Genomic DNA, 22545 nt, shown 5'->3' with positions numbered 1-22545 from the left:
ACCAGTTTGTAAGCGATTTAGTGTTAGCAAACTGCAATTTAAAATGTTTAATATTATTTTTGTATGGAAAGCGGAAGAGGTATAAAAACGGCTTTGGACATAATGGTTACCAATGGATGAGTTGCGTCGTGAACAATTGGCATGCGCACCACATACATACATGCAAAATATAAGTCAACAAACCGCTGGCATATTTCGAAATAAAACAAAGAGCGATATTTCGATACAGTTTATCTGTATTTTAAATACTAAACAAGAAGCTCTGGGGGCTCTAAAAATTTCGGCTCGCTACCAAAATATCTGCTAATTCGTTGTGTTATCGTGCCAAACATTCGAAGAGGTTTGGTGCATGAAGCTCTGAAGATACAGCACACAAGTGACATTATATCTTACAACAAACGCAAACAAAACGAAACGTGTCATAGTAAACTCACATTTTAAAAGAAATTGCTAACAAAAAATACAGCCTATCATTCATGGTTGAAAGTCTTGCGATTGAAACGTTTATGGTCTTAAACGGCATTTAGTTGACAAAAAATCAAAATTTTGATGTGACCATTTTTTGGACAAATTTTGGCCTGAAATGACATTTAGGTGACAAAAAATCAAACTTTTGTATCATCATTATTTTCAGCATACTTTATTTATTAACTGTGCCAAGTTTGGCCGATAATAAAGTGGTTTTAATTTTTGGACCAATTTTGGCCTAAAATGGCATTTAGGTGACAAAAATCAAAATTTTGATGTCACCATTATGTTCAGCATACTTTTTTGTTAACTTTGCCAATTTTTGTTGAAAATGAAGTAGTTTTAATTTTTAGACCAATTTTGGCCTAAAATGACATTTAAGGTGGCAAAAAAACAAAATTTTGAAGTCACCATCATGTTCAGCATACTTTTTTTGTTCACTGTGCCAAATTTTGTCAAAAACAAATACCAATTTTGGCCTGAAACGTTATTTAGATGACTTCCCAGTAATTAGGGAGCTTGGGTACGAAGTTTAAATCTGTGACGTTGCAATTTACCACTTGGGACAGGGTTAGTTAGTTAGTCAGTTATACCAATACTATCCCCCTCCCAGAGGAACGTGAAATCCCAGGGTCGATTTTTTCTCAAAAAATGCTCCGAAAGAAAAAAACGACGGTTTTAAAGAAATTCCTACGCCTTCGGGAGCGGAAATTCAACAAACAGATTTGCTTTCCCAAGCTTTCTTGTTAAAACGTTCAGAGAAACAAAAAATTGCAATTGTAGTTACGATGCTTTTGCTAGGCTTAAAATAGGATTTCCAAAATATCCCGCAACCAGCCGTTAAATCTTTTACATTTATACTATTTAACCTTTCAGCTAAAAACTTTATAGTAAACACAGCAACTTCGTTCGCAGTACTTTTTTGTGTACAGCTGCTAGCGTTCGTGTTAAAATCATACTGAATAACATGCTGAATGTGGTTCAACGTATGCACTGCGCATACGCACCGAGTGTGTAAAAAAAGTCGATAACGTTTTCGGTATAATTTTTACAAAGTAATTTGAACATAGCTGCGTTGAAGAAAGCCATATTTTTTATATAACAGAAGTAAAGAAACGCTGCTTCAAACGATGGTATACGATTTCTGATAAACAGGAGGAAAGATTTAATTTATTCATATATTTAAATTTTAGTGTCGTAGTCGCAGTATTGAATGTTTTTCTGATTATGAGCCGAAAATATTCTAATAAAGCGTTCTGAGCCTAGCTTTCGCTTGTATTTATATTTCATTTACCAGAAGTAAATTCTATGCTGTGAAGTATTAAATCAATTGTTTAAATGCGTCGAGTTATCTGCTGTAAAATTCGCCCGTCTGGTACTGGATTACCTTGCTTGCTTGGCAAAATAATCCTATCATTTTTCGTTGTCTATGGTTTATTTCAATTCCTGAAAAATAATGTTGTAAAAACGGATTCGAGATTAAGGGAACGTTCGCTTGCGGATATGACTTCGACTTCGAACTGGCAATGTGAATTAAACAAGAGAATGTCACATGAGTTACGCAAAGAAGTCAAAGAGAAAGAAAAATTGTTGAATTATCGAGGCAAAGTTATTGCTAAATTGCGATCTCAGTTAATCGAGTTAAATTCTACCAATTCCGTGTTGAGGGACACGTTAGAAAACTTAACAGATGTTATGGTTTCACGTAAAAAACACACGATTCAATATACTGAACAGCACCACAATGCATCTGAGAAAATAAAATATGAGACTGTTCCGTTTCCGGAGAATATAAAAGATAAAGTCGATCGAGCAGCGCGACCATGTTGTATCGCACTGAAGCGAATGACCGACATTTTACGAGTTTATATGGAAACGACACAAGATTTACGAGAACAAGTTGCGGCTTATCGGCAATTAAACATTACAGAAAAAATGTACGAGTACGCCGAAATTGAAAAGCGCAAATTTGCAACACTTAATTGTAGCGAAAGATTTCGTAACGAGATTGCAAATTTAACGAAAAAGCCCGAAAAACATGCGTTGTATCAAACATATTCAAGAGGTTTTTTTTACGAAACGTTTCCGGTAAATCGAATATATGCAAAACAAAAGTTTAAATCTAAAAGTTATCATCGTAACATCGACTTCGCCAAAGCCGTAAATTTCGCGCTTCAAGAAGTCATAAAGGACACTAAGCTCCCAAGCACGCTTTTTGAAATGAATGATGCGCTTGTCCGTTACGATGAGTTACGAGGCTCGGAGTACAAGCTTACATTTTTGTTTAATAAAACTCGTGTTTTTTCGGTTGATGTCATTAAACCGTTTGGTCCTCATATTGTTCCTCAGCGGATTACTGAACAGACGTTAAAAAGCAAAGAACTCATCAACATCATCGTCCCTGTTAGTGGGCGCAAAAATAGATTAAAAGAATTCCTCGAAAATATTCGACTCTCAGTTCTCGAGCAAGGAGAAAACTTATACCTTACCGTGATAATTTACGGAACAGATACAAATAACACCATCAAAAACATTATAAAAAAATTTAGTAGGGACAATAATTTTAAAAATTATGACGTATTTAAAAAGAACTTACCGTTTAATCGTGGTAGAGCTTTGCATGATGGGATTACCCGTTGGAATGGTTACAATAATGTACTAATGTTTTTGTGTGACGTAGACATTAAATTCGATTATAAGTTTTTGACTCGTTGCCGGCAAAATAGTGTATTAGGGAAGTCTGTGTACATGCCCATTGTGTTTAGTTTGTATAATCCAGAGATAGTGTTTCGAAACAATTTTACGGGAACCGATAGATTTACTATATCTGATACTACAGGAACGTGGAGACCTCTGGGGTATGGAATGTTGTGCGTCTATAAACCTGATTACATCAATGCACGTGGGTTTAATTTAAGAATAAATGGTTGGGGTGGAGAAGACGTTAACTTATATCACAGGTGAGAAAATTTTGTCGCCGTCATCGTTTCTACGGTGTCGTTGTTACTGCCGTCGTTGCCGTTTTTGTCATCGTTGCTTTTGTTGTTGCCTTTTCTTACGTATTTTTGATTTTATATTGCGCGAAATAAAGCATGATTCGCGCAATATAGACGCAAGAATGTTAACAACAAGAAAAAACAGTCCTAATTTCAAGAAAAACCTAGATTTCAAGTTAAAATTGATATGCTGGAAAGGCAAAAATGTATCGTAGATGTTCTAAGACAGGAACTGTGATATGGGAAAATAATTTGTTAAAAAAATTCATTATAACCACTTTTATTTTTAGATTTCTAAAGAAAGGTTTGAAGGTCATTCGCGCTCCGGACCCAGACCTGTATCATGTGTGGCATCCGAAGTTGTGTTCAAACACACTGAGTAAACGACAATATGAAACTTGCATTGGCTCCATAGCGCGTTACGAAGGTTCTCAAAGACAACTCGGAGTTTTACTGCTTTCCAAAAACAAGACAAATGCAACTTAGTTTTTTAATGCAACATTTAATAATCCCGATGTACATTTAGTTGAAATATGTTTAAATGTATTTTGTGGTTTTTGCTTTTGCAAACCAAAGTCTCTCCTCAAGCACCTCTTCCAGTTAGCACTTTGTTGGTGATTAGCTTGTTACCAGTAGAAAGAAGAACGTTAGCGATTCACAATCCTTCAATTTTAGCATCTCAAGTCTACAAAAAAAATTGTTGCTTCTTATCCTATTTAAAACATATAGTAGACGATGCTAGGGGTTTGTTACCTCTAAGCGTTTCAGCGAAGTATTCTATTAGCGAAAAAAAGTGTAAATATCTTTAGAAAACCTCCAAATTTCGGAAAATCTTACCACACAGCGGTCAGAAACGACGTAAACTAAACATTTGCGCTATTATCGAGTCTTCCTTGCTTAAAAAATTCGGAAAAAATGTTAATTAAAAAAATCAATGTCCCATTATATATCGCCCTAAATATTCAGAAAAACCAATAAACACTAATAAAAACCAATATTACAATACTTTCTTTATCAAGGAGGTTGTGGGAAACCATGAACAGTTGAAAACTTTGGGAGACAGGCAAAGGTTAACATAAATGCCTTAATTCGAAACCCTTGTCTAAAAAACTGCTATGGCTATATGTGTTAAAATACACGCTTTTTATAAAAATATGCTTTATAAGAATATCTGGTGATTCTTTTAAAAAAACGTGTAAAAAGTGGAATTTAGCTGGGGGAAAAAACTGGCAAAAAACTGAAAACAGAAAGTCATAAAAAGTCCGCAGTTTTTAGTGAACACTGGACACTTCGGTACCGTGCAGACTGTCAGTCATAATGGCGGAATAGGACCCGAAAAGAAATCATCAATGTTTTGTTTTGCTGACCTTTGTAATAAAATATTAGGTACCCCCAAAATAAAAGGTACCCCGTAGGTTTCCGCTGATGGTTTTTAGAACTTCAGCTCTTTAGTTATTTGTCCGGAACTCCTTCTTAAATTATTTCCATAATGATAGCCTGACAGTGCACAAATAACTTGGATATTTGTGAAAGCTCCACACAGAGTAAAAAAAAATTACCACTGAACGGAATTATCAAAATAGCTAGTACCTTTTCTCACACATTGTTAGCTATTCTAAAGAGTGACAAGGTAAAATGTTTTTGGTTTCTAACATGTAAAAGTTCTGGAAGAAGTGATGGCAACAATTTCAAATGCAGGATATTGATACTTATCCAAGAAAGTGCCAATTTGCAAAGAAATAAATTACTTTCTAGGGCATCATCTATGGGGCAGATGGTGTATAATCTTATCCAACATAAGTTAAATCCTTAATTTCTATTTCATCACTATACATGCAAGGAGAACTTGGTCAGCTTTCTTTGCATAAGGGTGAATTTATTCCTAACACATCCCCAAAAAAACTTAATGATTTACGGTATTTCTATGTGAAAATGTTGTTTATATTTCCTTCTTTAATAAGTGTGTTGATATTACACAGTGCATTTTATTGGAGCTATGTCATATAATGTCTGTTTACTCTTTAGAAATGCTTGCAATAAAGTCATCAATTGAGAGCAAAAAAAATATCCTAAGCCGATTTCCAGAATTTAGAAGCGTGCCACTGACCAATGTTTTGTTAAAGGACGCTCTGCACACCAGTGTAGATGACGAAATCATTTACAGATACTTACCCGGGAAAGTAATAATAAGGTAACGAATTTGAATACCATTGTTTCGACTTGCAAGTTTTCCATACGAATTGATAAGATTAATTTCTTCGTAGAGTGTAAATATTATTACCCCAGGAGAGATGGCCTGGATGTTCAACGCGTCAGCATCAAAAATGAAACAGGTAAATACAGGCAATCTCGAGACTGTTTTCCAATTTACCATTTTCACATATAGGATTTTCTTAGTTCTTGGTCCTTTTTGCAAAAAACTGTGTAAAACATTTCTTGTTATTCACACTGTACCACTCACCTCGTTCCCATCACTTCTTTACCATTTTGAAAAGCAAAAAAGGGCCTTGGGAAGGAGGTTGCGCATAAAGAAAAGGAGATTCCAAATTGAAAGCTCTTGTTTAAGCAAATCATGAGATTGTATTTGTGCTAAGCTTTTGATACCATGCCGTGTTTCTTTTAGCGTGGTGATATATCACAATATGATTTAATTGTTGGTTGCCGCTGTAATGGATACCACTGGACATTATCGATACTAAAACCTTCACTTGTTTATTAGTGTTTTATTTGTACAATGTATTCATTTGTCTTCCAACATACTTCTAACAGCTGGTACTTACATCCAGGTTGTCATTCCATCTGCTGCAACAATAATTTATTTCAATCCAATGGGAGAATTGTCTAAAGAACTTGTGCAGGTAAAACAGCAATGGAAGTAAGTAAACAATGGATTACAAATTAACAAGTATTTACATATTTATCCTGAAAAACCGTGTTGTTATTCTATATTCCATACTTTTTAGTTCTTATCTTTCTGCTAATTATGGAGTTGCCGAAACCTTTCGTGTTGAATTTGTGCCACATGCACGACAACAGGATAGCGTCTCGTGTGGCATATTTTGTTTAACAGTAAGTATACTTCTGTTTTTCAAATTACTACATATCCAAATAAATTTTAACAATAATGCTTTCTTTTAGTTTGCAGAATGCTTGATAGTAGAAAAACAAGAAGTACCTACAACATGGACAAGAGAAAGCGTCCAAAGTTACAGAGATGAAATCGTAACAAAATTGGTCGAAGAGGGAGGTACGGTAATGCTTTAAATAAACGGCCGGGGCATTTATTAAATTTTTTGACATTTTTTGGGGGCGTTTATTCCAGGGGGGTGTTTAAAAGAGGGGAGCGTTTATTAAATTTTACACTTCGTCTCTTTTGCAGTTTTTAAGGATGCCTATAATTGCCGCCCCTTAAGGGGGCGGCAGCATTGTCGGCCCTGCGTGTGAGCGTGTGAAGGGCGAATGGGAGAGACGAGCCGTATAAACTTTCGATTTCTGCCTTTTTGCTTCGTGTCTCGATTGCTCAATATTTATCACATAACATGTGACCATTAGTGAAGAAGACAATGAGTTGGCGAAAAAATGCAAAAAATGTTAAGCGACGGGCACTTTATGTAGCGAAATATATTTAATTGGTCGAATGGTTTTTGGCTCTTTCCTCCAATTGGTTAATTAAGCTACTTCGTAGCGTACTTACTCTCCTCGTGTTGGGCAGCGTGGTGAAAATAATCAGTTGCGTGGTTTGTATAAGAGGTAAAGAAGTCTGTTTATATGGTGAGCTCATATTTTCATTTAATTTCTAAGTTGTTTGAATTGTTAGCAAAGACAGCTCCGTTGTGGAGTAAAAAGACAACTCCGTTGTGGAGAACCAGATTATAAAATGTTGATTAATAAGTTACATTTTTTAAACTCTTGTCGCCATACAGCTGGAAAATTTTCATGTGCTGTAGATTGTTTTCTTGAAACTTGGATACATTGTGTTTCGAATCTGTTTGTAGGAAATAATTTTACGAGCTATTGTATAGGATCATTACAATACGTCACTAGGCAATTTGAAGATCATCAAAATAAGAACTCAGAGGCCTCAGTTCTATGCTCTTTAAGAGAGGTTTTTTGGCAGTATTTAAGATTAAAATGTCCTTCTTTTGTTCCAATGAATTGCAATGCACAGTTTTCTGAAATTTTTCAAAGTACTGTATTTTGTGATATGTCAGTTAGTGAAAGAAATAAGATTTTTTCAAACTATTTTTTCAGTGTGTCATGTAGCACATGTAACAATAATTTTCAAGTCTCAAATGAAGTTTTAATAAATTATGTAAGTTTAGATGGTATATTATCCTCCAATTTGTTGCCAGAGCAATGGCCTTTGTATCTAGCACAGAGTAACTCTATTTCTAATGCACAGTGTGAAAATTGTAATATTACACTTTCAGTCACAGCATCAGTCAAGCAAATCAGTGATGTTTTGTTTGTAGAATTTAGTGAGTCTATGATGAGTGTTTCTCAGTTTCCTCCAGAAATTGTGTTAGAGCAGCAATTCAGGTTAAAAGGAATAGTTAGACATTTAGGTAGTCATTTTACCTGTGCAATAAACAGTAACGACAACTGGATACTGATAGATGATTTGCATGATAGCTGTAATTTATTTAACTCGTTAGATAGTTTGTATTCAAGTAACTCCAGTGGTTGGTTTTTTGGAATATATGTTAAACACACGCACCAAGACAATGCCTTGAATCAACAGAGTCAAAACTTTGATATTTTTACAGATTTTCAGGTGTTTCAAGATAATAAATTTATTAAAAAAAAAAGATCTTGCAGTGATAATGAAAAAGACACTAAAAAAGTTAGGGTTTGGAACACTCAAAAATTTTTAAATTTAAAAAATGATAAACTGTCGTTAAATTCTACCTCTCAGTATAACTTTCAAAAAAAAGACATAAAAATTCTTAATAAAAATTGTTTTAGAAAGGAAGTCAGAGAAATAGGTAAACAAAACAATTTGAAAAATACTTCTTTTCGCATTGTTGGAAATAAAAAAATTACAGAAAGTCAGAAAAATCAGCCTATTGTAAAACGTAAAAAAAAATCATTTAAATCGAAAAAGAAATTAAACGGTTTTCCATTTCCATTACATGAAGAGGAAAAAGCTCTAGATGAAATGGAGAGATTCGAGGAATCATTACGGTTTGAAATATATCAATGCAGTGTTTGTTTTGAAGCTTGGCCGATCAAAATACCACCGAAAACAGATCAATTTGTTTGTGGTCGTTGTAAAAGAGATAAGGGCATTCCTAAAAGATTTAGTTCTGAAAATAAAATGATACCTGCTTCAGTGCCAGTTGAATTACAAGATTTGACACAAGTTGAGGAAATGATTATCTCGCGTGCATTCCCTGTAATGCAGGTTTATCTGAAGCCTAGATTTGGAACTACAAGTTATAGAGGCCATGTTGTGACTTTACCTCATAATGTTCAAAAAATTGCAAATATTCTTCCACGTAGTTCTAAGGACTTGCCAATTCTAGAATTTACATTTAAAGGCAAAAATGAAAAAAATTGTAATTTTAAGGTAAGAAGAGAAAAAGTTTTGCATGCTTTAGTGTGGCTAAAACAAAATAACCCATTTTATGAAGATATTGAAATAGATTTTGAAAGAATAGAATGCCTTCCTCAAAATGATTACATCGTTGTTGAAGATGTTGTAGTGGCTTGCGAGAGTGACAAACTTCAGTGTAGTTATGACGAAGGCCCTATCTCTGAATCTGGCTTAAAAGAGAATGTAGAATCAACCAGTTTCTTAAACTCAAATACTATTGAACCATTAGAGAAAGATAGACTAGATCGAATTTTATTAGATCAATCCCTTGATATAGGAGCAAGCCCAATGAATGAGTTTTCTGTGCCAGGATTAGCAACTATGGCATTCCCAACCTTGTTTCCATATGGATTAGGTGATCCTACAAATATTGCTCTCAAAAGACAAATTAGCCCACATGAAACTGAATCATTTTCAATGATATTAAAACATCTTGTTAAATTTGGTGAAAAAATAAATGGAAAGTGGCGTTACAGGTTTGCAGCACACCCACGATTTGGATATTGGGCTTATAATATGCTGTATAGAAAACGGTTGCTTTCTCAAGGAAATTTTTACATGAAACAAAATATTGGTGATTCATTACTAACTGTTGAAGAATTACAAGAAATGCTACACAGTGGTAATTATTCACAGTTAATGAGCAAGTTAATGTATTATGCAAAAAATGTAACTGGCACCAACTCTTACTGGTACCAAGTTAAAGAGCAATTAAAGGCTACATTGCATCAAACTGGCTCACCAACAATTTTTTGGACTTTATCATGTGCTGAATTTCATTGGCCAGAATTTCATGCTTTGTTTTCTGACAATGACATGTGTTTAATAACGCAAGACGAAATCAGAGATAATGTTATCAGCTATCCACATCTCTTGGATTGGTTTTTCACACAAAGAGTAGAATCTTTTGTTAAGCATTGGCTATATGATATTCTTGGTGCAACATGGCATTGGTATAGATACGAGTTCACTGTTCTTAGGGGTGCCATTCATTGTCATGGTTTAGCAAAACTTGATAATGATCCAAATCTTTGTGAATTGGGAACTAAGGCTACTAAGGGATATTTGGCACAAAAGGAAATGTGTACTGAGAAATCAACTGAACAAAGAACATTGCAAACTATTGCTGTAGGAAAGGATGCTGAGAGACAAATTTGTGACTATTTTGATTATTTAGTAAGTTGTTGTAACCCTGTAGATGGCACACAATGGGAAAAACCTGATCTACACCCATGTAGAAAGTCGTTTACATTTGCATTGCAGAATGATATAGATTTAGATTATATAGACTTAGTTAATTCAGTTCAAAAACATACCAAGTGTAATCCAGGATACTGTTTGAGAGTAGATAATGATGGGGAACAGAAATGTAGATTTGGTTATCCTTTGGAGTTGAATGAAGAAACCCATATTAAATTTAATGAGATAACACGAAAGACGGGAAAAGAAGTCAGGCCTGAAATTGTGGGAAAGCGAAATGATTCACGTGTCAATCGTCATCAACAAATTCAGCTACAAGGCTGGCGAGCTAATTGCGATATCCAGTTGATAATTGACCATCATGCTTGCATTGAATATTTAGCAAAGTATGCATCAAAAAGTGAAAAGATGTCAAGTGTGGCTAGAGATGCTTTTGTCAATGTCGTAAATAATCTATCTAAAATCTCATCATCCAGATCTGTAATCAGAAAATTAATGATGAAATGTGTTGGTGAAAGGGACATGGGCATACAAGAGGTTATGCACCAAATATTATCTCTAAAACTCTATCGCAGCAGCTTCAATGTAATTACCATCTCTTTGGAAAACAGTAGAAAATGCTCAATAACAAATGATGAGATAATAACTGAAAAATCCTGTCTAGAAGTTTATGGAAATCGTGGGTCTTACTCAACTGCTGTCCAACAACTCAATTTGATAGACTTTTTTTCAAAATATGATGTAAAAAAAGACAAACTACAACTACGTAAAGAACCTGTCATTGTTAGAACAATTCCTAATTATAGTCCCAATCCTCAAGGAGTAAATTATGACAAGTACTGCAAATTTCAGTTACTTAAATACAGAACTTGGAGCAATGTGCCATCAAATGCTTGGGAGAATGAGGAGGATTCACCTGCAACTTATGTTTCTAAATGGCAACAGTTTTTAGAAAGTGATATTGGTAAAACTGTCATACCAAATTGGCACCGGGATTTGCAGAACGCTCAAATTTACTTTAATCTTGACCAGACTGATTATGCAGAACATGTAAATGATGAAAATCGTGAAGAACACTGTGAACAGTGGATGTATATGGCACGTCTGACTGGTATGGATGCGACGCATACTGCAACTGTAAATCTTGACTGCCTTAATGAAATAGAATCACAACGATCGCTTTTTACAAGTTCTGAAATAAACAGTTTACCGTTTTGGTTGGATAATGAGAAAAAAAATCCAACATCAACTGCGCATACAATTAATATTGATCTTAACCTTCTTAATGAAGATCAATTGCGTGCTTACAATGTTGTGAAAGATCACTTTTTGACCTCGACGTCAAAACAACCATTACTAATGATAGTCACAGGACAGGGTGGCTCAGGTAAAAGTTTTGTAATAAGTGCACTAAAACAATTGCTTAATAATTCTTGTATAGTGTCAGCTTTCTTTGGCATAGCTGCGTATAACATTAACGGTGTGACACTTCACAGTCTATTACGATTACCAATACGTGGAAAAAACAGTTGTGCTTTAAGAGGCCTCCAACTAGCACAGTTGCAAGAAAGATTGCAAAACTTAAAGTACTTAATTGTTGATGAATTCTCAGTTATAGGTTTAAAAATGTTAGGTTGGATAGATCGTCGTTTACGTCAGGCAAGTGGAATTTTAGACACTACATTTGGTGGTTACTCAGTAATTTTGGTAGGAGATATAGCCCAATTGCCACCTGTTTCAGATAAACCGCTTTACCATTCTCTCCCAGAAGAATCAACAACATTGATGGGCTATTGTGCGTACAGGAAATTTGAAACTGTTGTGAAGCTTACTGTCAATCAAAGAGTAAACAGCAATGGTGAACATCAGTTCCGAAACCTTCTCATGCGATTACGTGATGGTGACAGTACCATTGAAGATTGGGAATTATTATGCACTCGTGTTGTCAGTTTATATCCACAAGAATATGTGGATTGCTTTACTACCAGACTTGCTTATTCTAATGAAAAAGTAGCCGAGTGGAATTTCCAAAAGCTGAGAAAGTTAGATGTACCAATCTATGTTATTAAAGCTCTTAATAACCCCCCAAAAGCTTCAAAGTTACCTGCAGATGAATTTGGAGGCTTGGAATTGCTGCTACATTTAGCTATTGGCTGTTCTGTTATGCTAACAAGAAATCTGTGGACGGAAATGGGTCTGTGCAATGGAGCAACTGGAAAGATAGTAAATATAATATACAAAGATGGTCACCAACCTCCAGCCTTACCAATTGCTGTTTTTGTTAAATTTGATTCTTATAACGGACCATCATTTAATAATATGCCAGGTATTGTTCCAATAGCACCAGTGATAGCCAACTCCAACACATATGATAACATGGAAAGACAGCAACTACCTTTAAAACTTAGTTCAGCTATTACAATACATAAATCTCAAGGCTTAACACTGCCTAAAGCGATAATTGATTTAGGTACCACTGAAAAAGTGGCTGGTTTAGCTTATGTAGCACTGTCGAGAGTGAAACGCCTGTCCGATCTTTTAATAGAGCCTATATCTTATGACAGGCTTTTGGCTGTTAAAAATTCTAGCAATTATAAATACCGTTGCATTGAAGAAAACCGACTACATCAGTTAAACAAAGTTACAATAGTTAACTGTTAAAGTTTTGTGAAATTATTAAATTTTGGTTAATGTTTGCGAATTGTAACATTTCTTGTCTTATTATTGCTTTTAGAAAATTATGTCTGGTGAAAGTTCTAAACCAAATAATGAAAGTAAGTTGATTTCTTATCAGAATTGTGTTGTATATACGTTCTGATAGCAAAACTCATCAAATGCGATTTAATTTTATCTATAAGTAGTAAAAAGGTATGTATATTTGTTATTTCCATCTTTTTAACCGTAGGTGTTAGTGGTTATGTGACATTTGTGTCTCCAACAAAGATATCTGCGAAAGCGAATCCATATTTCGATGTGCATGTCAAAACCAGTCCTTCGGAATCTAAGAAGATACGAGTCATGTCCACTAGCAGTATGAAGAGAAATCTGTTTACCGAAAAAGAAGAAAGCAAAGAACCCGTGAGATTAATTGGGTTGTCACCAACTAAAAGTAACATGTTCTTTTTTAATAGCAACACCGGTGGACGGGTTGAGGAAAACAAGGATGTCACATTCCAGTACCGAGATTTAAATGACTTGACAATAAAACATGTTTTAGAACATGGCATAACTGGCACCTTTACCTTACAAGGAAAAATTAAGTGGACCCAAGAAGAACGTGTGGTCCTTGTTGGACAAGGAAAAACAAAAAAGTTTGTTCGAGACGGTATCATGGCAGACGAATCTTCGCACATTGCAATTACTGTTTGGTCACCGCTAATTGATATTGTAGAAGAAGATGTCTCCTTGTCCGTGTCAAATTTAGTCCTACAGAGCAAATATGGGATGAAACTCTCCACCACAACTTCGACAGAAATAAAAGAAAGTGATGAGATCATCGAAGTGGACTGGGCAAAAATACCAATAATAAAAGACCTGATGCCTTCAAAAATCTGTTGCCCGGAAATACTATCAGTTAAAGTAGATGGCTATAAATCTTGCGTAAACAATTCATGTTTAAAAAAGGTAACTCCGTTTCCAGGAGAGTCATTAGTAAAATGCTTGTCGTGCGGGCGAAAAATGAAGGTCACAAGATGCACAGATACCTTTACAGTTGAACTGACACTGATGGAATCAGAAAGCAAACAAACTGTTGTAACAGTTTTCCCACAACTGGTAAACAAGCTGTTTCCAAACGTGCCTAAAGACCAATTGGAAGACGAATTTTTGTCGATGGAGCGCTTTGACTTTACAGTTAGCAAAACAAAAATCGCTTCAGCCATATCAAAGCACTCCAATGGCAGTGACATCGAGGATACTGAAGAGTAAAGCTGATATATGGATATTTTATGTATATATTTTTTAACCTTTTTAAATATATATCCATTAACATACATAACCAATAATATATTAAACTATTAAAAAGTTTATTATGCAAATTATTCCAACCCACTACAACACATATAAAGGTTGTTTTATAGATTTGTTTTGTTTACGCTTTCCTTTAGTCCAGTCGTTAAATAAACATTTTTTTGCTTCCTTTTTGATGCGTTTCTTTGTGTTTCTTGATTTTGTTAAAACTTGTATTTTTAACGTATGCTTAAAAATTATGTATTTCTATAAAATATTTATTTTATTTCATTTTTCATTTTCTCCTTGTCTACGTTTTTAATGTTAGAAGCGCGGAAATAAAATCTGGATTAGGCTTTTAACAAAAAAATTTAATGCCACGAAAGTCCTAGATTAAAAACAGCAAAATATAAACAACTTATTTTTTAGGTCAGGCTTCAGATTTACTTTAGGGTAGAACTTTCGCGGCAATTTAATTCTCGCGAAAGTTTCTTCCGTAAAACACGCGAAATTTTTAACAAACGGAAAATTTAAGACAATGTGTTGCTCGTGACTTATATTCACTGGCCAAGTAGAAAAACTTGGCGATTTAAAAAAGAGAAAAGAGGTCCTTGGGACGAGAGTGCCCTAATGGTTCATAAGCAAGTTGTTTAATTTTTGGCCTAATTGAAACGTGAGAACCAAATTATCTCATAAAATTTGATCAAATAGTGGGCCTGTTCAGTATTATTGCAATAAGGTTGGGGCGGCAGATTAGGTTGACCTATGGCTAGTATATATCATCACAACAGAAAATAAAAGATATTCACATGTTTTAAAGAATGAACTTCAAAAGGGAAAAACTAAATTTCCAACCTTAAACCTAAGATTTAGGAAAAAAGTAAGTAAGTATACTTTTATTATCGCCTCGAATAAAGCTCTTTATGAAGGAGGGGCTTCTATTCAAGGGGGCGTCTATTAGAGGGGGCGTTTATTAAAAAATGACTGAAAAGGAGGGGCGTCTATTCGAGGAGGCGTTTAATAAAAGGGGGCGTTTAATAGAAGGGAGCGTTTATTCGAAGCATTACGGTACGCTGGGTTTATTTTCACCTTACAAGTTGTTTTAGAGAGCGTACTTAACGATTTTAATATGCTTAGGTCAAGAACAATGGTGTAGTAGTATCTGCAGAGTGTGTGGAAAGGCAGAAGGGCCAAAGGTCCAAGGCAAACCAACTGACTCTTGGGTATGGCGTTTGGAACTATGTCAGTACCTGGTAAATATTGTTTCGCGTTTTTCATCATTTTTCATAAGTTGTCGCTTTGTTTAATAGGTTTGCTGTGATACTTGCTCACCTGCAAGATGGTATCACCAGCAGTGCTTACATCAGTCTCTCAGGAAAGCATACAGAAATATGCAATTCAATTGTTCTATGCTCGAAGTGGCACCTCTTGAATTTAATTGGACACTGGAAAGTAATGGACAACAGGAAGTAGTTGTAATAGAAGACAAGGAAAATAATGTACGTCTTTTTGAAGGCTTAGAATAAAAAGTTACTTTATCAACTCGAACATAAAACCTAAAAATGAATATATTATTATTTTTTCCTATATTACAACGAAAATTTAAAAAAACGTTAGTCGACATTAAGAACTAAAAAGACAGGTTTCTGTGATTTCGAAAAAAAAAATTATACAATACAATAACAATATAAAATATTATAATACAATAAAAATTTTATTTAGAATAAAAAAAGCACAGCAGCAGTAAAGGTATGGTTCCATGGAACATAATGAACCAATAACATTTCCAAGATTGGCCAGGGTGCATTTTGTAGTTCCCTCTGTGTGTACTGTTGTTGTGTAACTTTATAATCATACCTTTCGAAGAACGTTACAGAAGTTGAGGAGGGAAAATTCATTATTAAACCAACGAATAATTATATGCGAAAATGTGCAGGGTGTGGTGACAACTTCGCAAACACTGACGTGTGCTTAATGGCCACGAAGTTGCGCCTAATCAGAGGGGAAAAGTCGCCCAATGGAAAAGAAAGAAAACAAATGTACATTATCACATGGACAAAAAATGCTTGGAGACGTGATTTAACATAGAAGAAGTATCAAATCCATTGAATGTTTTCATTTCTAAAGACCAGATGAAAGCTTTCAAGAAAAGAGGCATAGATTTAAATAAAAGCAACCATTTGTAAAATACTTAACATTTCAATTGTAGATATATATTCAATTATAGAATTTTTTTCTAGTAACAAAACCACTTTTAGTCATGGGCACTTAGTTACCATGAAACTCCATAGGGGGGAACATATATTTTAAGTGTAAATCCCTAAAATATAAGGTCCCCTCCATTGGTTATGGGCAAATAATTCCATAAAAACGTGGCAGTAGGTACCAAATATTTCAGGTAGAGATGCTTGAAATACAAGGCACCGCTTTTCGTAATGGGCGCTATTTTATGAGCAAACGCCATAGGCCGGACCACATATTTTAGGTGTAAATGGCTAAAATATAAGGTCCACCCAATGGTTATAGGCAAATAAATCCGAGAAAAACTCACAGTTGGTACCAATTATTTCGTGTATGGATGCTTGAATTAAAAGTTACCCCTTTTGGTTGTGGGCGCTTAGTTATGAGGAAGCACCATAAGGGGGACCATATATTTTAGGTGTAAATGGCTAATATATAAGTTCCCCCACCCTTTGCTTATAGGCGAATAAATCCGAGAAAAACCTACAGTTGGTACAAAATATTTCGTGTATGCATGCTTGAATTCAAACCCCTTTTGGTTATGGACGCTTTTTTATGAGCAAACGCCATAGGGGCGACCACATATTTTAAGTGTAAATGACTAAAATATAAGGTCCCCCCCCCCCCCTATGGTTATAGGCGAATAAATCCATGAAAACGCCATAACATTATTTGACGTCGATTATATCCAAATCTTTGGCGAAATTAAATCAGGTAAGCTTAACCAGTATTGCGCAAGGCGCAGTGAGCGTTCCGCCCAGAAGCTGTCCTTTTGTGATCGGTCACCGTAGAAATGAATCTACGGAGAAATAGTTTGTAATAAAAGTAATACATGGAAACCCAAGGGGTACCTTTTATTTTGGGGGTACCTAATATTTTATTACTCTGTACCTTTCCTGCTAGCCAGGTACCGTGATTTTTACCGCCGAAAAAGAAGAAAACCTCACTTCTTTGTTTTTACTGCTTACAACAAACTGATTTTAGTTGACTAAATATAGTTTCTTTTCTATCTACTTGAATTTAAATTAATTTCCTTTTATCAAAACTTTTAGCTAAGCAAGGCAGAAATATTTTTACACTAGTTACGTTTTTTTATAATCATCCTTACCAAGAACGGACGTCAAAAATTGCAATCTAAAAATAGGGCCTGTTCGGGTGACAGCTATGTATTTGTGATGTCTGCCTTACTATTGATTAAAATTAGAATTGAAGGCAATTAGAAGTAAAAAGGGGTTAAAAATGACCCATCTCAAACTTATTAATTTAACTTCTTCATCCACAGTTTGTATTTTATTGTCTGTTGATTTTTCAGACATTTTCTGCACATGTGCTAGATTCCCATTAAAATGTAAACATTCAAACTGATCTATAAACTCCCAAAAGAAAGAAAAAATTTAACTTATATATGTGATTTTATCTGTTACGCATGCTTTCAAAATATGCCCTTTCCTCCAAAATGAAACAATTATATAATTGTCTTAGTTACTTTGTAAAAACACACATATTAATAGAGAATATTGTATTATAACACATTTTTAGCATACAACATCATATGCATGAAATGCAACTTGTAAAATCAGGGAATGATGAATAATTTAGCAAGGCTGGACAAATAACGCATGCTGCTAGTAATCATAAGGTAATCACAACAAAATGCTTGCCCAAGGCAAAGAGGGTAATTACCTTAAAGTATGGATGTTTTGGTTGCCCCTTACAAGATATGTCCTCATGGATCATATATTGTGAATGGTTTCAAAGGCATGATCCAAATCTCTTCATGCATGAGTTACATTCTCTTCCTCTATTTAAGAGGTACATTTAACAACATTCATTCTACTAATTCATTTATTATTCTATCATTAATTATGTAATTTATTAATTATTTACTTATTTATTAATTTATTCTCATGCATAAAGAATGTATATCTCTTTCTTCTTCAATCATGAAGGTACACTTCCACTTCACTATAAACAAATAAAACATGTGCTATATATCACATAATCATGAGCTAAAGGTAGCATGCACAAGCTGGTCCAACATTGACTCAGCATCTGCTACAGCATTGGCTCAGCATCTGCTACCACATAATAATAATATCAGTATTCATAAAAGGGCGTGCCTTACCGTAATGATAATAAGTCATAATACTATCAAGTAATATAATACACAAGCCTCCCACTGCTGGACAAAAACCTTTACAACTTTGAGGTGCTATGGTAGGCCAGAACCAGAGTGATGCCTATCATTGTACAGGACAGTTGGAAGGTTTACTAAAATCACCACAGGTAACATTAGCTAAATATTCATTTAGCTCCATTTATGCTTTATTTTGTCCGTAACAACTTCCACAGAGCTAACACTTGTTACAGAAAACAGTAGTACTCTTATTGACTTCTTATAAGGGCTATGTAAGAACTGTTTCCACTTTTTTTTTGTTTTTACTCCTGGTAGCATTAAACTTGTCAAAATTGCAACAAAGTTTAATGATTGGTATATATATACAGCCATGGCTAAACCTCATTTTTGTAAATTATACAGCATATCAAAACGTATATAGCTGGGAAAATTATGGTTACGAACTTTATTTTTAAAATTATGATAGCATAATAAATCCAAACTAAAGACTCATCTTTATTCATCAAGGCGTATTAGGCGGAATCACTCTAAAGGTATATATTTACATGTTTCTCTTTTTATAGAACAAAATAAAAACACTTTTTCAAGTTATTAAAAAAGAAATGTTTTTTATCTGGTGATCAAGTTAGAAATGTTTCAATGCATCAGCTACCTCTCAGAGGATTTTGGAGACGTTGGGTTTTAGTTTTTTGTGGTTGTGTCATTGGACTTATCATTGTGGTCATAGTTACAAAAAAGGTACAATTTATGACTTTTATACCCAACAGATTACATTGGTAAGTCTAAACTTGCCCATTGTCCTGTGTTATAAGTTGTGTCTTGTAGTCTCAAGTTTGAACAGTCTGTCCCTAAAAAGTAGCCTCATAAATCAAAAAAATTGGTCCAATGTGGATGTGATCTATGGAGGGAGGGGTTAAATCATTTGATATTTATGTTTTATACTGAGAAACAGTGATTTTTAATAGAACAGAAAGTATTTAGAACTGGATTTGTCGTCCTAACACTTTACGTCAAGCATAATGTACGGGTACTTGTGATTTTAGGGATTAGTGATACTTAAGTGCATTGCTTTTTAATGTTGAAGTTTAGTACAGGGAGGCGAAGTGTACATTTTTTAAAGTGTGAATCATTCATAACAAGCGAACATGTTCAAGCTACTTATTTTAATTGTAGAACATTCAACCTGTTTCCTCATTGAAACTATCAAAATTTATTTGGTTGGATTTAAACAACGTAACACATTTAACAAAATGTCGAAACTCGAGGCAAGGACCACACCTTATAGCTGACGAAAAAGGTAAAGTTGTTTCGCATTGACAAAGCTTGAAAAATACGTTTCAGACTAAATTTTTATTGTCAGTTGTTTAATATTTAAATATTTAAAAGATGCTATGAAATGCAGGTCTTCAGAGTTTTATGTTTTTATATACATATTCAGGTCAACTCTGTAAAATGACAGAAGTTTCATTCAATGGTTGTTGCCATCATGGAAATTCAACTAAACATTTTGTGTGTGCATCCTGCCAATTGAATAGATGTTGTCAAGTATTTGAGCACTGTGTTTCATGCTGTTTGCAACCTCAAAAGGTACGAAATTGATAAGATATTGTAAATACAGAAAAAATACAGTCATAAATAAAGTAAATGTGGGAGTGCAATGTATTTTGCTTTTTCAAACGTTCTGACACTTTTCTGTGAATATCATGCCAAAATGGGGGAGAGGGTGCGGCTGTCATGACAGTTTATTGTCGCTTCCGTTTTTGTTTTAGAATTTATATTAAATGGGTTTTTCCTAGATTGATGTAATTTAAAATTGCCACTCATTATCAAGAATAAATGGCTATTTGCTGCATTTGACCACCTAAAGTAAAAAAATATTATAGTAGTTTAAATTTTTTTCTGGCAAGGAAAATCTAAAGTTAGAAAACTAGGCGCCTTTGTTTTTACCTTTTCATATTTTATTGAGAAAATCTTATCTAATTTCCTAATTATATTCAAGAAATTTTTCATGGGAGCCCCGTAATAATATTAGAGCGCTCTGAAAGAATCAATATCTTTCTCCTAGTAGCACAATATTTAATTCTTTTGCCATTAACAAAAAACATCTTCTGACTGGACTTTCCATGAAAATAATGTATTTACCAAGCCTTTAAGTCAGGTAAAGCCTAGGAACTTGTTTTAGGAAACGTATTACGAACCCTTTATATTTTTTCTTCAGTTTACAGAAATAGGTCTACAATAGTCTGCTACAGTAGTCTCTTGTTATTGTTTGTTCTAAACCTTCATCATTCATTTTTTTGTTTAGAAATTTGTTTTGGAGAAAGTATTACTGCAAGCTCAGAACAGCCGAAATCCGTTGTTGCGGCTTGTTCAAGACACGTTTGAGTTATGCTTACACAAATGTCGCACCTCGTCAACAGTAAGTCGTCATTTCATTTGATTTTTATCAAATTAATGAATGATGTTTGCAGTGAAGATTGTCATCAAAAAGAGAAAAGCCACTAATTTGTGAAGTAGAAAATTTTCGGATGAAAAAAAATCAATCGGATAAGTTGGAAGAACTAGTTGTTGACCTGTAGCAAAACTCACAGGGATGTTTCGTGCATTAATAGCATAAAATAATGATATACTCTGCAGGGGGACGGGTGGGTGGGTGATAAAAATATTGAAATAAGCATCTGTTGCTCGTGAATTTGAGCTCGTCTTACACAAAGTAGACAGAACACGACTGTGGTTACAGAGTTTACAGAGTTAGTTAATTTCATTTTTCCCATAGAGCGTACTCCGCGAAAACAAATATCGTAACAACTTGTATAAGTATTGTTATGGAGTGGACCCTCCGCACATGGTGACTGGTAGAAACGCAAAGTAAGTCATGCTAACACATTTCGGGTATCGATTTGATGACGAATTAGTTACCTGTTGAATGCTAACGCACGAAAAACCATCGAACGCTGCAAGTTTACGTCTCTTTGGTGTGTGCTGCAGAATGTTTTACCGCTGCATCGTAAAGCTGGAATGGCAGTTCAGAATAAAAACATCTAGGATGGTGAGTGCGTTTAAGTTCGTAAAAGATATGAAGACCTTGCACATGCATACAACTGGAGAAATTTTTAGTGCTTGGAATGAAAAATAACATTGTAATTTATTTATTATTGTAACCTTTGTTTACTAAAAGCTATTTTTAAATTTCCCTTATAGGAGGAATATTTGCGGAAATTATTCTTACAATTAAGGACTCAAATTGTATTTCTGGTTTTATAAAATTAATAATAATTATATATGATAAGTTACCTCTTCGGTATTCGTTCTTAATTCCTGCACGAAGTTCGGGTGAGAAAAAAAATCTTTTCAGGTGTTTTTAATTTCGCGATTTTTGATCTAAGGAGTTCTAAACGTTGGGTCACGAAAATATTTTAAAAATAAACTACACTCAAACAAATGTAAGTGATTATAATCAATCCCTATCCTGCGAGTTAATTCAAGTGTGTCAAATATTGACAACATACTGTTTTTAGATTGAAGCCTAAAACTACAAATTAAGTATCGCAAAAAATTAGGGTGTAATTTAAATCGTAAACATATAATTGGGGTTTTAGATTTTTAAAATTTTTCCGTGAGAATTTAATCAACTTAAAAAGAAGTGATAATTTATACTGCAATATTTAGGTCAAGGTTTGTAAACGAATACACTATTTTATGCCAGCATTAATTTTTTCCTTACCCCTATTTGGTCCAGGATATTTCGAACTATGACCTGGGGCCTATTCTAAATAGAATCAAACTTAGTGCACTTTTAGTTTGTCATAAAAGGCACAAATAGCAACGTTTTTCTGTGACTTCATCAAAACTTGAAATTTCTCCGAAATACCACATCTGCTTAAAATTTTATCACATTAATTCTTGAACGAATTTTAACATTCTGTTAAATGTTTCTGGTGGCCAAATAAAAGTTAGTT

At 34.3% G+C, this 22545-nt stretch overlaps 4 protein-coding genes across 7 annotated transcripts; all 4 read left to right on the top strand.

Moving 5' to 3' along the window:
* Positions 1-1491: 1491 nt before the first annotated feature.
* Positions 1492-4007, top strand: LOC130623941 (chondroitin sulfate N-acetylgalactosaminyltransferase 1-like). Its single transcript, XM_057439491.1, has 2 exons — positions 1492-3428; positions 3755-4007. The coding sequence occupies exons 1-2, from the start codon at positions 1807-1809 to the stop codon at positions 3948-3950; spliced, it is 1818 nt and encodes a 605-aa protein (XP_057295474.1). The 5' UTR covers positions 1492-1806; the 3' UTR covers positions 3951-4007.
* Positions 4008-4925: 918 nt separating this feature from the next.
* LOC130623898 (uncharacterized) lies at positions 4926-16429 on the top strand. Of its 4 annotated transcripts, XM_057439444.1 has the most exons (9): positions 4931-5094; positions 5490-5655; positions 5729-5797; positions 6088-6339; positions 6428-6533; positions 6603-6711; positions 15346-15431; positions 15519-15707; positions 15931-16429. In XM_057439444.1, exons 4-9 carry the CDS (start codon positions 6293-6295, stop codon positions 15976-15978), a joined length of 585 nt encoding a protein of 194 aa, XP_057295427.1. In that variant the 5' UTR covers positions 4931-5094; positions 5490-5655; positions 5729-5797; positions 6088-6292; the 3' UTR covers positions 15979-16429. The 4 variants fall into 4 exon arrangements, with proteins under 4 accessions (XP_057295425.1, XP_057295426.1, XP_057295427.1 ...); XM_057439442.1 differs by having other exon boundaries at positions 4926-5094; positions 6088-6533; XM_057439443.1 differs by lacking the exon at positions 5729-5797 and having other exon boundaries at positions 4926-5094; positions 6088-6533.
* Positions 6720-12988, top strand: LOC130623891 (uncharacterized). Its single transcript, XM_057439431.1, has one exon. The coding sequence runs from the start codon at positions 7342-7344 to the stop codon at positions 12919-12921; it is 5580 nt and encodes a 1859-aa protein (XP_057295414.1). The 5' UTR covers positions 6720-7341; the 3' UTR covers positions 12922-12988.
* A 2695-nt stretch (positions 16430-19124) lies between the features above and the next one.
* Positions 19125-21886, top strand: LOC130623900 (SREBP regulating gene protein-like). The gene is made up of 5 exons (XM_057439445.1): positions 19125-19324; positions 19760-19883; positions 20025-20173; positions 20892-21005; positions 21363-21886. The coding sequence occupies exons 1-5, from the start codon at positions 19226-19228 to the stop codon at positions 21456-21458; spliced, it is 582 nt and encodes a 193-aa protein (XP_057295428.1). The 5' UTR covers positions 19125-19225; the 3' UTR covers positions 21459-21886.
* Positions 21887-22545: the final 659 nt, after the last annotated feature.

Source organism: Hydractinia symbiolongicarpus, chromosome 13, assembly GCF_029227915.1.
Source record: "Hydractinia symbiolongicarpus strain clone_291-10 chromosome 13, HSymV2.1, whole genome shotgun sequence".
NCBI classification, from domain to species: Eukaryota; Metazoa; Cnidaria; class Hydrozoa; order Anthoathecata; family Hydractiniidae; genus Hydractinia; species Hydractinia symbiolongicarpus.
This window is presented reverse-complemented; position numbering and strand designations above follow the sequence as displayed.